The sequence below is a fragment of the Megascapheus bottae genome, chromosome 18 (genome assembly GCF_031878675.1).
Source record: "Megascapheus bottae isolate mThoBot1 chromosome 18, mThoBot2.hap1, whole genome shotgun sequence".
Classification (NCBI taxonomy): Eukaryota; Metazoa; Chordata; class Mammalia; order Rodentia; family Geomyidae; genus Megascapheus; species Megascapheus bottae.
Genome location: NC_143526.1, coordinates 6,742,340 through 6,757,185, shown reverse-complemented (window position 1 = coordinate 6,757,185; position 14,846 = coordinate 6,742,340). Strand labels below are relative to the sequence as shown.

Below are 14,846 nucleotides of genomic sequence, written 5' to 3'. Positions count from 1 at the left end.
CTGGAGTGATCTGCTCCTGGCAAAAATCAAAAGCAGTTTATTTCTGTCCAGGTAGAGATAACTCAGCAGAGAAAGCTCCAAATACAGAGGACAATGAGGAGGATGCAATTGACACCTCAAGTTGGCAGACCAACAAGGAACCAGAGGAGTCTGGACAGGCTGAGGTCAAGCCTGCTAAACCGATGATAAAGACTTTCACTTTCTTTGATAACAAAGTCTACAGAACAAGAGTACTTCCTAAGTATTCGGTTGTTTCGAATTTTAACATGAATATTTCATTGTCTATAATGAAAACTGGTGTTCATTAAAATGTATAATATAAATTGTTATATTTTAAATATTTATTATGTATTCATGTCTTTTTTTTCTTTTCTCCTTTTTCTTGCCAATCCTGGGGCTTGAACTCTAAGCCTGGACATTGTCTCTGAGCTTTTATTTGCTCAAGGCTAGCACTGTAACACTTGAGCCACAGCATCACTTCAGCTTTTTCTCTTTATGTGTGTGTAACCACTTGGGCTTGAACTCAGGGCATGGATGCTGTCCTTGAGGTTTTATGCTCAAGGCTAAACCACTACCATTTGAACCACAACTCTAAGAGTTTCACAAGACTTTCTTTGGAGATCCTCAGATCTCAGCTTCCTGAGTAGCTAGTAGCAAACAAGGATGCCATCGTTCTAGCATTACTTTTTTATCTCAAATATCAGGGAGTTTTTTTTCAAAACCAAGAACACAAAAGAAGATACACATATTGTGTAGAAGACTATTAAAATCCTGATGTCCTTTTCTTTTTTTTTTTTTTTTGTTCAGTCATGGGGCTTGACCTCTGGGCCTGGGTGCTATCCCTGAGTTCTTCAGCTCAAGGCCAGTGCTCTATCACTTGAACAACAGAGCCACTTCCAGTTTTCTGGTGGTTAACTGGAGATAAGAGTCTCATGGACTTTCAAGCCTGGGATGGTTGGGTTTTTCTTTGTTTTTTTTTTTGTTTTTTTTTTTTGCCAGTCCTGGGCTTGAGCTCAAGGCCTGAGCACTGTCCTTGGACTTTCTCAAGGCTAGAGCTCTACCACTTGAGCCTCAGCACCACTTCCGGCTTTTTTCTATGTATGTGGTACAGAGGAATCGAACCCAGTTCTTCATGCATGCTTTGGTAAGCACTCTACCTCTAGGCCAAACTCCCAACTCCCGGAGTGGCTTTGAACTGTGATCCTCAGATCTCAGACTCCAGAGTAGCTAGGATTACAGATGTGAGCCACCAGTACCTAGCTCCTGAGGTCCTTTTTAACACTATTATTTGACATGCTCATAAAGTCAAACCTGAGCTGTCCTTTTTCTTTGGATTTGGCTTCTTCCAACTAACTGCCAGCATTTGGCACACTAGGGGACATAATCTATTTGAAAACCTGCAGGTGGCAGCTTGTGAGAGCTAGTACAAGAGGAAGCAGCTTGAGAGGTGACTGTCTTGTTCTCATTCTCAGACACAGAGGAAGGCATCCCCAATGGAGAGGGGAAGTGGTTCTGTATCCCCTACCTCAGACCCACAGAAGGTTCCCCTTCCTGCAAAACTAATTTTCTGCAGAGCTCAGATGCCTGATAACCCCTCCCCCATTTTTTCCCTGATCTTGCTTTTATTTAAGGTTTTGGTATTTTGCATTAAAAATTGCACTAAAAGGCCGGGAGTTTGGCCTAGTGGTAGAGTGCTTGCCTAGCATGCATGAAGACCTGGGTTCGATTCCTCGGTACCACATACACAGAAAAAAGCTGGAAGTGGTGCTGAGGCTCAAGTGGTAGAGCTCAAGCCTTGAGAAAGTCCAATGACAGTGCTCAGGCCCTGAGCTCAAGCCCAGGACTGGCAAAAAAAAAAAAAAAAAAAAAAAAAAAAGCACTAAAATCTTATATAGCTTAATGGTCAACTGTAAGAAACTGTTTGTTGGCCAGTCCTGGGTTTGAACTCAGGGCCTGTGCACTGTCTTTGAGCTTTCTCAGACCTAATGCTCTACCATTTGTACCACAGGTCCACTTTTGGGCTTTTCTGTGTATGTGGTACTTCAGATTTGAACCCAGGACTTTATGCATGCTAGGCAAGCACTCTACCATATGGCCACATTACTGGCCCATTATGTGCTAGAAGGCAAGGAGCTGGAATTCTATCTGAAGATCAAGGCCTGTAAAGGCAAATAAAGTCATCTACCATCCTTAGCTCATATAAGTGTTTGTTAAAAAAAAAAAAACCTTCAAGAAAAAAGTAAATCTATAGTCATATAATGAAATAGGAAAGAAGCAGAGTAAGTAGTACATTCTTGTAGGATTAATTTTAAATGGTTTAAGCATTATAAAAAAGAATTCCTGATAGGTACCAGTGGCTCATGCCTGTAGACCTAGCTATTCAGGAGACTGAGATCTGAAGATCAAGGTTCGAAGACAGAAGGAACATGCCTGAAACTTACCTTCAATTAACCATCAAAAAGCTGCAAGTGGCTGAGGCTCAAGAGGTAGAGTGCTAGTCTTGAGCACCAAAATTAAGGGATCATGCCCAGGCCCTGAGTTCAAGCGCTGGGACTAGAATACACTAGCACACACATGACTCACACATCTTGAAATTTCAGAATCCTGGTAACAGAGATAGATTACCTCCCCGCACACACTGTTTTTTTTTGTATCTTCCACAAACTTTACTGGTTGTCTGCTATGTTCCAGAAACTAAGTGCTTGGAGGAGACTCTGAAATGGGAAAAATTCTGGCTGTAATATCGCATGGAGGGGCCAGAGCAGACTTTAATGAGATCTGATCAAGCACACAGCTGGAAGAGAGGAAGGATACTGTCTAGATAGCTTTCCATAGGACAAATGAAACATCTAGAATAAAGGCCTCAAAGCAAAGAGATACAAATCTGTCTACATAGGGCAAATAGAAGGGGAGAGTGCAATGGAGCCAGATCTTCTTTTTTTTTTTTTTTTTTGCCAGTCCTGGGTTTGGGCTCAGGGCCTGAGCACTGTCCTTGGACTTTCTCAAGGCTAGAGCTCTACCACTTGAGCCTCAGCACCACTTCCGGCCTTTTTCTATGTATGTGGTACCAAGGAATCGAACCCGGGTCTTCGTGCATGCTAGGCAAGCACTTTACCACTAGGCCAAACTCCTGGCCCTGGAGCCACATCTTCTATAGCTTTAAAAAGAATTCTCCTTAAATTAGACATCTCAATGACTTCAGCTTTTACTCTGATTGAAATGAAGAGCCACCGTAAAATTTTGAGACCAGTGCAGTGATTTGTTCTAATACATTGATTAAAACACTTTTGATGCCATTTTGAAGAGCTTTTAAAGGTAATTCAGACAATGGGTGCGTGAGAAGTTGGGTTGTAGGTACACACACACACCCCGAATACAGACAACAGGATGGCTCATGGATTCAATGTGTGCTTTGAGGGAAAATAGAATAGAGAATAGTGGATGGCTCAGGTTTTTCCCTGAGCAGCAAGGAGTTGCTGAGGAAAGAATAAAGGAGTTACTGTAGGGAAAGTTCAGATAGAAGTTTAGTTCAGGGTATACTGAGTTTGAAAATGCTTATTTAAAAAATCTAAATGAAGATATAGAGCAGGTAGCTGAATCTGTTAATTTGGAGTTCCCGATGGGGCTCTAAGCTAGAGAGAGCTTAGAAGTCTTTATCATATACAGACATCCTTCAGTATCCACAGGAGTGAGCAGAGAGGGGGAAAAACTCCAGGACTCCCTGTGGATATCAAGCCCTTCACATAAAATGGTATAGTATTGATATGTAACTTCTGCATATCTCCCAAGTCTTTATTTTTTTAAAAATTTCCCCAAGCCTTTATTTTTATTTTTTTCACAACAGGATGTTATACAGTCTAAGCTGGCCTTGAACTTATCATCTTCCTGCTTCAACTTCCTAAATGCTGGGATTATAGGCATACACCATCATGCTAATCTCATACACTTTAAATCAACTCTAGATGATTACTAACTCCTAGTAAAATGTAAATGCTGGATAGATAGTTGCTATATTATAGTTACCAAATAATGACCGGCCCCCCACCCACTGTCCAAGTATTTCTGTGTTCAGCACAAAGACAATTTTTTTTTTTTTCTCCCAGTCGTGGGGTTTGAACTCTGGGCCTGGGTACTGTCCCTGAGCAATTCAGCTCAAGGCTATCATTCTACCACAGTGCCACTTCTGCTTTTCTGGGGGTTAACAGGTGGTAAGAGTCTCATGGACTTTAGTGCCCGGGCTGGCCTTGAACTGTGATCCTCAGATCTCAGCCTCCTGAGTAGAAGGATTACAAATACGAGCAACTGGTGCCCAGTCAACTTTTTTGTGTGTGTGTGAATCCTGAGGCTTGAACTGGGCACTGTCCTTGGGCTTTCTCAAGTGCTCTGTCACTTCCAGCTTTTTAGGTGTATGTGGTACTGAGGAATCAAACCCAAGGCTTCGTGCATGCTAGGCAGGCATTCTACCACTAGGCTACACTCCTGGCCCAAAGACAACTTTTTTTTAAGGAAATTGTCCATCCATGGCTAGTTGGCTGAAGATGTAAACTTGCAGGTACAGATCCTGTGGCTGTGGTGGACCGATTCTACATGGGATCTGAAATAAAGAGACTAGACGTCATTACCAAGGGAATGAGTGTAGATAGAGAAGGACCAAAGCCAAAACATAAACTTAGGGTCCTTCAGTATTGGCAATCAGGAAATGAGGAAACAGAAAAGCAGATCAAAGGATAACTAATAGGGGAAGGAGGTTCTGGTGACTTGGAAGCTACTGAAGGTTATTCAGAAAGAATGATCAGCTGAATCTAGTTTGAGATAGACAAGGGTGCAAAAGTTTCTATTGGATGGAACAACAAGGCAGTCACTGACAAGGATAAAAAAGCAGTATCTATAAAGTCATACAATGAAAACTTAAAGTAGGTCATATGAACAAGGGGCAAGTGATATTTACGATATCAAAAACAACTTTTTAAAGGAGAAAAAGCCATGTAGCACTAATTAGTGAAGGAATGGAGTTCAAATAAATGTGGGTTTTTTTTGTTTGTTTTTGTTTTTTTTTTTTTTTTGCAGGGAGGGAGGGAGGGAGGTAGTATTATGGTTTGAACTCAGGGCCTAAAACTTGCTAGACAAATCATCCATTGAGCTTCACCCCCAGCCCTCTTTCAAGAGATTTATTATGTTTACATGCTAATGGGAATAATTCAATTGAGATTAGAAAAGTTATTTAGAAAATAACAGGACAAGGGCTGGGAGTTTGGCCTAGTGGTAGAGTGCTTGCCTACCATGCACGAAGACCCGAGTTCGATTCCTTGGTACCACATACTTAGAAAAAGCCAGAAGTGGTGCTGAGGCTCAAGTGGTAGAGTTCTAGCCTTGATAAAAAAAATCCAAAGTCAGTCCTCAGGCCCTGAGCTTAAAGCCCAGGACTGGCAAAAAGAAAAGAAAAGAATAACAGGACAGATGTTGGAGCAATTTATTCTTGACAGCAGGAGATAAGATCTTGAGTATAGATTGCTTTACTGTAAGGCTATGGATTATTCTTGATACTTGGCAGCAAGGAAGAGTATGAAAATGCAGAAACTGGAAGCAGATATATGAGTGGAAACTGGTATAAATTATAAAGAAAAAGAGAAGAATACATAGTGCAAGATTAAGAATCAGAATGGTTTGGATGGGGGAGGGAAAAAAGAAAAAAAATCAGAATGGTTTCAGATTTCTCAGTGGCAGCATTAGAAGCCACACAAGCGCCGAAAGCTTGAAAAACTCAGCATCATTTGCAACTTGAGCTTTACGTTTAGTGAGGGTAGACTAAATTTACTTTCAAATGTTATGCTGGACATTTTGTTTGCCCCTCCAATTCTTTCTCTATTCCGCTTTGTCTTGAAGCTAGACCTGCATGAATTGCTTCACTTGGACTGTCATACCTTTCGTCTGTTGGGTCTGGTCTAAATGCCACACTGATAGGAGGCCAGTGGGTATAAAGAGGGAGGTTGGTGCTGTATTATTTTACTGATGGCTGCTGGGTATCCCTCTTTCTTTCCTCTCTCTCTCTCTCTCTCTCTCTCTCTCTCTCTCTCTCTCTCTCTCTCTCTCTCTCTCTCTCTCTCTTTCTTTCTTTCTTTTTCTTTCTTTGCTAGTCCTGGGCTTGCGCTCAGGGCCTGAGCCCTGTCCTTGGACTTTCTCAAGGCTAGAGCTCTACCACTCCTGGCTTTCTTTCTATGTATGTGGTACCAAGGAATCAAACCTACGTCTTTGTGCAAGCTAGGCAAGCACTTTACCACTAGGCCAAACTCCCAGCCTGGGTATCCCTTTCCTATGGCTGCAGCCCTCTGGTTTCTAGAAAATACATCTTCCTCTTTTTTTCTTCAGGTCCATAGTTCTTGTTATTGCTAGTCTCCTCTTTAAACAATGTTCCAGAAAATGCTTAAGGATGTTATCTTTTTCTTGAGTGGAACCTGACTGGACAGGTCCCTAAAATTTTTACCTGTAACTTTTCATTGTTGGAAGTTCACCATTAAAATAAGGGGAGTAAGCTGGGTGCTGGGGGCTCACACTTGTAATCCTGAGATCTGAGGGTTGTAGTTCAAAGCCAGTTAGGGCACAAAAGTCCATGAGACTTTTATCTCTGATTAATGCCCAGTGGTGCTGTGGCTCAAAATAGTAGAGTGCCAGTCTTGAACATAAAAGCTCAGGGACAGTGCCAAGGCCGAGTTCAAGCCCCATGACTGACAAAAATAAATAAAATAAGGAAATAGACAGGATCTTGGTACATAGAGCAACCAATTCTGATTAGGGCTCTGATAAGGGCCAGAAAAGCTCTTAAAGGAGATGGTGTTAGAATGAATACTTACAATTTCCAAGGGAATGCTGAGTCTCTCCTTTTTTTTTAGTCTTTCCTTTTATAGCCTCCTTACATAAGTTCTCTATTCTTGTACAGATTTTCACAGAAGCTGTTACCCATAATGGCACCTAAAGTTTTCAGGGCATTTATTTTAACATGATTGGACTTATAGCATTTAACAGAGTGAGGAGCCAAAATCTTATCAATAATCCTCTGCTCTCTGGGTTCTGGGGTAGGTTATCTAATTTTGTTGAATTTTCAAAGGATGAGAATAGCAAGCCACCACAAAAAATACCTGGCACATCCTAGGCATTCATAATTTACAATTTTTATCAGCCACCTTGATAGAAGAAGGGTGAATAGGGATATTATAGAACCAGAGATATCTAATTTTGACCTCAGTTTCAAGTGTGCATTTGGGTATCTGACAGTCAGAGGTAACTATAATAAATGTGAAGACTCCTCGGCACAAGACTGGCACTCTACTCCCCATCTTCCAGTTAAAAGGCCTTTTGGAGACGTAGAGAGGCGCCTACGGTTACTTAGCCAGTGTACTGGCAAAGTTAGTCCTGAACTCAGATTAACCAGACTCCAGAAATCCTTCTAGACTTCTAACCGCAATGCTAAACTATAGCAAATAGTGTTTTGCCGTGTATTTTCTTACTTAGCACAACCGCGTTATTCAGGTGGCACGTTAGCCAGTGACCTTCAGCTATGACGGGATGAGGCCGCGAAGTGTGCCAGCGGCTCAGGCCCTCCCGCCCCAAGCAGTCAGGGTCTGGTCGGAAGGGAGTTCTCTGGAGCTAGCTCAGTAGGTTCTCAGGTCCTGGAGGGTTGGAAGAAACCTATGGCGAATGGAGAGAATCTCACGCGGGCATCTCCGTCCAAGGCAAGCTCTGGGGAACCTGTTTCCACTAGTGAACCCAACAGGGGACATAAGACACAAAAAGGCCCAGAAACCCAGGAGCGTGGGACGCTCCAACCCCAGGCTTCAGTAACTGCCCGGGTCCATCGTGGGTGAGGCAGAGGATCGCGCTAATAGTGGAGGGTTACACTGCTCACCTGATGACTACGTGCCCGCCCGGCCGCATCGGTAGCTGCCGGAGCCGGGTGGGAAGCGCTCCAACGCCGAAGCACCCACCAAACCCAGGGTGAGGTGTCTCACCGCTCGCGCATGCGCATCCCTGCGGCAGACCGGAGCAGCGCCTGCGCAGCGCGACCTGCCAGCCCCGCCCCTACAAGCTCCGCCCACTCCGTGAGCTGAACGACCATATCCGGGTTCCCGCCGCGGCCGCCGCCTGCGCCGCCGCCGCCCCCGCCGCCGCGGCCGCCTCAGCCTTGCTCATTCAGTCCGGCTGGGAGTGGTGTGATTCCCGACCAAGATGGCGGCTGTGGGGCGGGTAGGCTCGTTCGGTTCCTCTCCACCGGGACTGGGTTCGGCTTACTCTGGCGGCCCCCTGACCCACGAGCTGGCGTCGGGCAGTGGCGGTGCCGCAGCGGGCGACGACGAGGACGGGCAGAACCTTTGGTAACCACCCCACCCCTCCCGGGTCCCCCGTGGGTTCTCCCCGCCCGGCGGACGCGTCGGGGGAATCCCGCGCCCGCCGGAGCTCGGCTCCGGGCCGGCCGCTGCGTGCTCGGCCGCCGTCCCCGCCGCCGCGCCCGGGTCCCGGCCTCAGCCTGCGCCTTGCTCCCCGTTAGGTCCTGCATCCTCAGTGAGGTCTCCACGCGCTCGCGCTCCAAGCTCCCGGCGGGAAAGAACGTGCTTCTGCTGGGTAAGCGTCCCCCACCCCTCCCGGCCCCACCCCGGGGCACCCCGGCCAGGCTCTGGTCCTCCCATCCGCTCGCTCTCCCGCTCCCCTTCTTTTGTGCGGACGGACGGCCGGGCTCGGCCCAGCCCCGCCCGGCCGCGCCCCGCCTCCCGACCTGTCGTTGACAGCTGGGTGGGGGGGGGGAGAAAGACACCCAGCCACCCTCGGGCCTCGCCTCCCTGGGGTGCGGAGGGTGGCCCTGCCAGCCTTCCCTGGGACGGACCGAGCGGGCAGTCCACCCGAGAGCGATTCTCAGTGGGCTTCCAGAAAACGAGGACAGTCTTTTTCTTTCCTAACAGACCTTGATCGCTCCAGTGCAAATGGCATGCCATTAATATTTAATTGCTGACTGTGTAATTGACTGAGAAGCTAGGACTGAGACCTGGTAGTTGCGATCAGTGTTCCTTATTTGATGCAGCGCTTTGGCGGTGCCGTTGCAATGGCCGTTTTTGATTGTCAGTCAGTAATCATGAAATTTGCAAGGCTGTGTGGTACATACACCTTTGCTAGTTTAGTTCATCAGTCCCTGATGGATATACTAGAAATGGCCGAATGTCTCAGTTTTCCTTATTGTTTTGTACCCTCTCCATTCTCGGTTGTGTTGTTATTTTCATTGACTGTGGGTGGTGGCAGGATTTAGAAGATCTAGGAATATGTCAGGTTCACAGTTCTGTTAAGTTCAGCTTCTGAGTCATACAGGCAAAATTTCTTTTTACATGCAAGGTATTGGAATTTTGCTTATAAAGCACATATTTTAAAACATTACTAGTGATATCTGGAGATTTTATGTTCTGTACATTTAAAAGCAAAAACAAAGAAATGCTACTATAGGAGTGATTAGGAAGAAAGAAATTACTTATTTTTTTTGTGAACTGCCGCAGAGATAGAATACATATCTTTATATTCTTTAAAGCCACAGAATACTAATTGAAAATAAGCATTGTACCTTTCTTTGTAATGTGATCAAAAGCACCTACTGCTTCGGATTAGCCTGGATTTGAGGGAAGGCCCTGTCACAAGCACTATGATCTGAAGCAAGTTTTGTGCTATCTGTAAACTTCAGTTTCTTCATCTTTTATAAAAATGTAGAAATAATAATTGCCTCCTGGGATTTGGGGGAAGATTAAATGGTTTATTGATTGTAAAGTGAAGATGACACAATCGTTTTGTGATGGATTTAACTAAAATAGAGGTTTGTCAGAATGCTTTAAAATTTTGAATTAGTGCTTATATAACATATTGGTAAGATAGAGAAACTTAGGATCCAAAAACAAAAAAAAGGAGAAAAGTTTTAGGAAATGTTAATTACTAATGATACAGACAGACTGCTAAATAAAACAGACTTAAGATTCTCTTGCTGAAATAAATTATAGATTAATTACTCGAAGCTAAGTAAGACTACAGACATTGTCATTGTAAAGATAATGCTCATTTTTTTTGTCTGTGCCAGTACATCTTGGGTTTACCTTTATTTTTTATTCATTGATTAGTTTTTTTTTTTCATTTTATAAATTCTTGTGTATTGGGTATTGCATGGATGGTTAAGGATTGCTTTATTTGTGGTGAAAACAATAGTGGCACTTTTTGTTTATTTCTTGGTGAACATAATGTGCACTGAGGTTGCCTGTGTTTCATTTTTTTTTAAATACTCTTTGACAATGGGTCAGACATAAAACTAAGTGTACTTAGAAGCCCAGATTCTTTTACTCATGCTCACTTAAAGGAGATTAAATTTCCCTTTTTTTTTTTTTTTTTGCCAGTCCTGGGCTTGAGCTCAGGGCCTGAGCACTGTCCTTCGACTTTCTCAAGGCTAGAGCTCTACCACTTGAGCCTCAGCACCACTTCCGGCTTTTTTCTATGTATGTGGTACCAAGGAATCGAACCCGGGTCTTCATGCATGCTAGGCAAGCACTTTAACCACTAGGCCAAACTCCCGGCCTAATTTCCCTTTTTTAAAATATGAACTTAAATTGTTTAGAAAGCTCTGGCTGGCGTCGATATATAAGGTTGAAATTCAATACTTTCATTAAATTTAATACTTTCAGAAGTATTCATGAAGTTTCAGCTTCAGAGGAAGCTTTTCTTCCAGCTTTGGAAAAGTTTTTTTTTTTTTTTTTACCAGTTCTGGGGCATGAACTCAGGGCCTGAAAACTGTCCTTGGGTTTTTTCCACAAAGCTAGTGCTCTACCACTTTTGCCCCAGTACCACTTCTGGCTTTCCTATATATGTGGTACTGAGGATTCAAACACAGGTCTTCGTGCATGCTAGGCAAGCACTCTACCACTAGGCCAAACTGCCAGCCACGAGAAGCATATTTTTAAAAAAACTGATATGTATATGAGGTTATTTTTCTAAAATTTCTCTATTAAGATTCATTGACATTGACCATCACATATTATGTAGGCATTCAGCCTGTGGTGGCAGAGGAAGAAAAAACAGTAGGGATTGTGGGTTTCTTGTTCGGAGTTTGAGGGTTGACCCTAATATGTCTTTCATGAATAATGGTGGTCTTTGGAACCCCATATTCAGAAAACCAAATCTGAGACTATAAGAAGACTTGTATTTCCAGTATAGGAGAAATGATACAGGATCATGTTCCAACTGCACACTTACATGTGAACATACACCATACTTTAACTTAGCTTGCTATGTGTCCTTAACTTCCCAATGGAAGAAAGATATATAGACCAGAAATATGAGTGTGGGCATGAGTTTATACTCAAAGTATTTTAGTAAAAATCTCATTTGGTCTCCCATTTCCCTTCATGTGATGTGCAATGCGGATAATAGCACCAATTTATATATGAGATAATGAACTTGAGAGACTTGTTAAATAGATTTTCCAGAGTCATAACTGCTATAAGGCCCTGTGTTCTATTGCTCTGGTATGCCACAGAAATAATAGAAATACCTACAAGGAAGAGAGTGTCAGGTATAAAACTCTTCATTCTCAGTAATCTTTGACCAAAGTACAAGTAATTATTTTAAAGGACAGTTCAACTGTATTCCCAGCATTTGAGAGGCTGAGACAGGAGGATTGCAAATTAGATGCCAGATTAAGTTACACAGCATAACTATGGTCCTGACATGCTTAAGCAGTTAATTTATCTAGACTTGACTACTAGTGATATACAGAAAGACTTTAACAACCTCCCTCTCTCCCTCCCTCCTTTCCTCCACTGGGGAAGGAACCCAAGGTCTCTGTGAATGTTAGGAAATCTTTCTTGAAAGAAAACTGTATTATATAGATTTCTGTACAGTTTGTGTTGAATACTAAAGATAAACTTCTTGTGCATGTATTGACCTAACTCATAAATTAACCTTGTGAGTACCCCTGCTTAGCTGCCTGGGCTATACAGGAAGTCTGTCTCAAAAAAAGAAAAGAAGGAAGAAAAAAAAAAGAGGCTGGGCACTAGTGGTTTACTCCTGTAATTGTAGCTACTCAAGAGACTGAGATCTGAGGAGCCATCCAGGGTGGTAAAGTCCATGAGACTCTAGTTCCAATTAACCAGAAAAATGAAAGCTAAAGTGGAGCTTGATCTCTGGGCCTGGGCACTGTCCCCGAGCTCTTCATCTCAAGGCTAGTTCTCTATCACATTGAGTCATAGTGCCACTTCCTATTTTCTGGTGGTTAATTGGAGATGAGTCTCATGGACTTTAGTGCTTAGGCTGGCTTTGAACCGTGATCCTTAGGTCTCAGTTTTTTTTTTTTTTCTTTTTTGTGGAGATAATGTGTAGAAGGGTTACAGTTACATTTGTCAGGTAGTAGGTGCATTACTTCTCGCACATTGATACCCTCTTGTGTTTTTGTCCCCGTTTCCTTCCCCACACCCCTCCCAATCATCTTGTTTTTTTCCCCTTTCTCTCTCTTTTGTTCCTTTCTTTCTTCTTTCTTTCTTTCGTAGGTCATGGGGCTTGAACTCTGGGCCGGGGTATCATACCTGAGGTCTTCAGCTCGAGGCTACTGCCCTACCCCTGGACCTGGGCGTTGTCCCTGAGGTCTTCAGCTCAAGGCTACTGCCCTACTCCTGAGCTTCAGTGCCCTTCTCTTTTTCTAGTGATTAACTGGAGACAAGTCTCTAGGTCTTTAGTGCTCAGGCTGGCTTTGAACCCCGATCCTCGGATCTCAGCTTCTTGAGCATCTAGGATTACAAGCATGAGCCACCGTGCCCAGCGTCCCTTCCCTATTTCAAATGAACAAATAAACATATATACACTACACTATGTAACAAAGTCAGATACAGTGACAACTTAAGAGTACAAAAAGAGGAGAAATAATAGTACATTAAGAACAACAAAAACACAAGATAAAGCTCTTGTTTCTGTTAATTTTAGTTCTTAAAGAGACAGGGTTTTACTGTGTTGCCCAGGCTAGTCTTGAGCTTTTGGCCTGGAGATTCTCCTATCTTTGCTGTCTGAGTAGCTGGAACTATAGGAGAAACATGAAGGAGTAGAAATGTTCTTGACCCTGATTTAATCAGGACACATAATACCTATGCATCAAACTTACACTGTACCCCCAAATATATACAACTGCATGTTGACAGAACAAATGTAATGGCATTGTGGTCTATCACAGTGGCCCAAGACTGTGTCTAAAAAATTAATAATAATGAAACTTTATTTTTTTACTTTATATGTAGTATACTTTTTACTACAATTGGTTATAATGCAGTTTTAAATTTTGTTTTTGGGTTAGCATGTGTGTAATATGAGAACTTGATTGTGGTTTTCCATACATATACTCAGTGTATTTGAATAGTTGCAGCTCTTCACTGTATTCACCTCATTGCCCTTCCAGTTTTTCAATAGCATTTGATGAGTTTCATTAGAATATATATACAAATACATGTACATATTTATTTAATATGCTGTGATCCTCTTCATCCCCCAGTATCCTCTTTCTCTTTCATATATATATATTATATATATATATATATTTTTTTGCCAGTCCTGGGACTTGAACTCAGGGCCTGAGCACTGTCCTTGGGTTTTTTCAAGGCTAGAGCTCTTCCACTTGAGCCACAGCACCACTTCTGGCTTTTTCTGCATATGTGGTACTGAGGAATTGAACCTGGGTCTTTGTGCATGCTAGGCAAGCACTCTACCACTAGACCAAAACTCCCAGCCCATCCTATATATTTTAGTATCTGCTTTTTTTTTTGCTGGTCTTGGGGCTTGAACTCTACCTGGACACTGTCCTTGAACATCTTTTGCTCAAGGCAAATGCTCTACCACTTGAACCACAATACCACTTCCACTTTTTTTTTGGAGGGGGGAGTAGTTTGTTAGAGATAAGAGTCTTCCTGACCAGGATGGCTTTGAACATCAATCCTCAGATCTTAGCCTCCTCTGAGTAGCCAGGATTATAGACATGAGCCATCCCTGGTATTAATGTCTACATTTAAGTGCAGTTTCTCCATATCTTGATTACTTTCTCATGATTTGATAAAATTCCTAAGGAAAATAATACCACCCCTAATAATAAAAAGCACTTATATATACTAGTCATATAAGAGTTGCTTACATATTTTTATCACCATAAAGATCAGCAAACATTCTGGGCATTTGTGGCTCAGGCCCGTAATCCTGGTATCTAGGTACTCAGGAGGCTGAGATCTGAGGATCGTGGTCCAAGCCATCCCGGGCCACAAAGACTCCTCCTATGAGACTCTTATCTTCAATTAACCACTCAATTAGTTTGATGCTGTGGCTCAAATAGTAGAGCACAAAGAAGCTCAAGGGCAGCACTCAGGCCCTAAGTTCAAGCCTTACAATCTAAAAAAAAAAAAAAAAAAATCAGTGAACAGACAAAGATGTTAAGTAAATTGTTGTACTGTTATACAGCCTATACAGTCAGAGACAAAAATCAGGATTCAAAATTGTGCAGCCTAGGTCCAGAGACAGTACTCTTACTCTATATGTTGGACCATCCTCTCCCCACCAGAGAAAATTAAGATGGTGCTACTAAAGATTATATCTAATATTCCTGAGTTAGCACAAAACAACTCATTTGTGTAGATTAGTTAGACTCATTGTTAACATTGCATATTGCATATGTAATCACTGGTTCCAATGTTAGCATTACATAGACAACAGTAATTAACTTTTTTTTTTTTTCTTTTTTTTTGCCAGTCCTGGGCTTGAGCTCAGGGTCTGAGCACTGTCCTTGGACTTTCTCAAGGCTAGAGCTCTAC

General features: G+C 42.8%; 1 protein-coding gene across 1 annotated transcript in view; it reads left to right on the top strand.

Annotated features, from left to right (window-relative positions):
* Window positions 1–8,113: 8,113 nt before the first annotated feature.
* Window positions 8,114–14,846, top strand: part of Dync1li1 (dynein cytoplasmic 1 light intermediate chain 1) — a 37,066-nt gene continuing 30,333 nt past the window's right edge. The window contains exons 1-2 of the mRNA XM_090351804.1: window positions 8,114–8,366; window positions 8,540–8,613. Coding sequence (XP_090207930.1) covers window positions 8,221–8,366; window positions 8,540–8,613 — 220 coding nt within the window. The 5' untranslated portion in view covers window positions 8,114–8,220. The remainder of the gene's footprint in view (window positions 8,367–8,539; window positions 8,614–14,846) is intronic.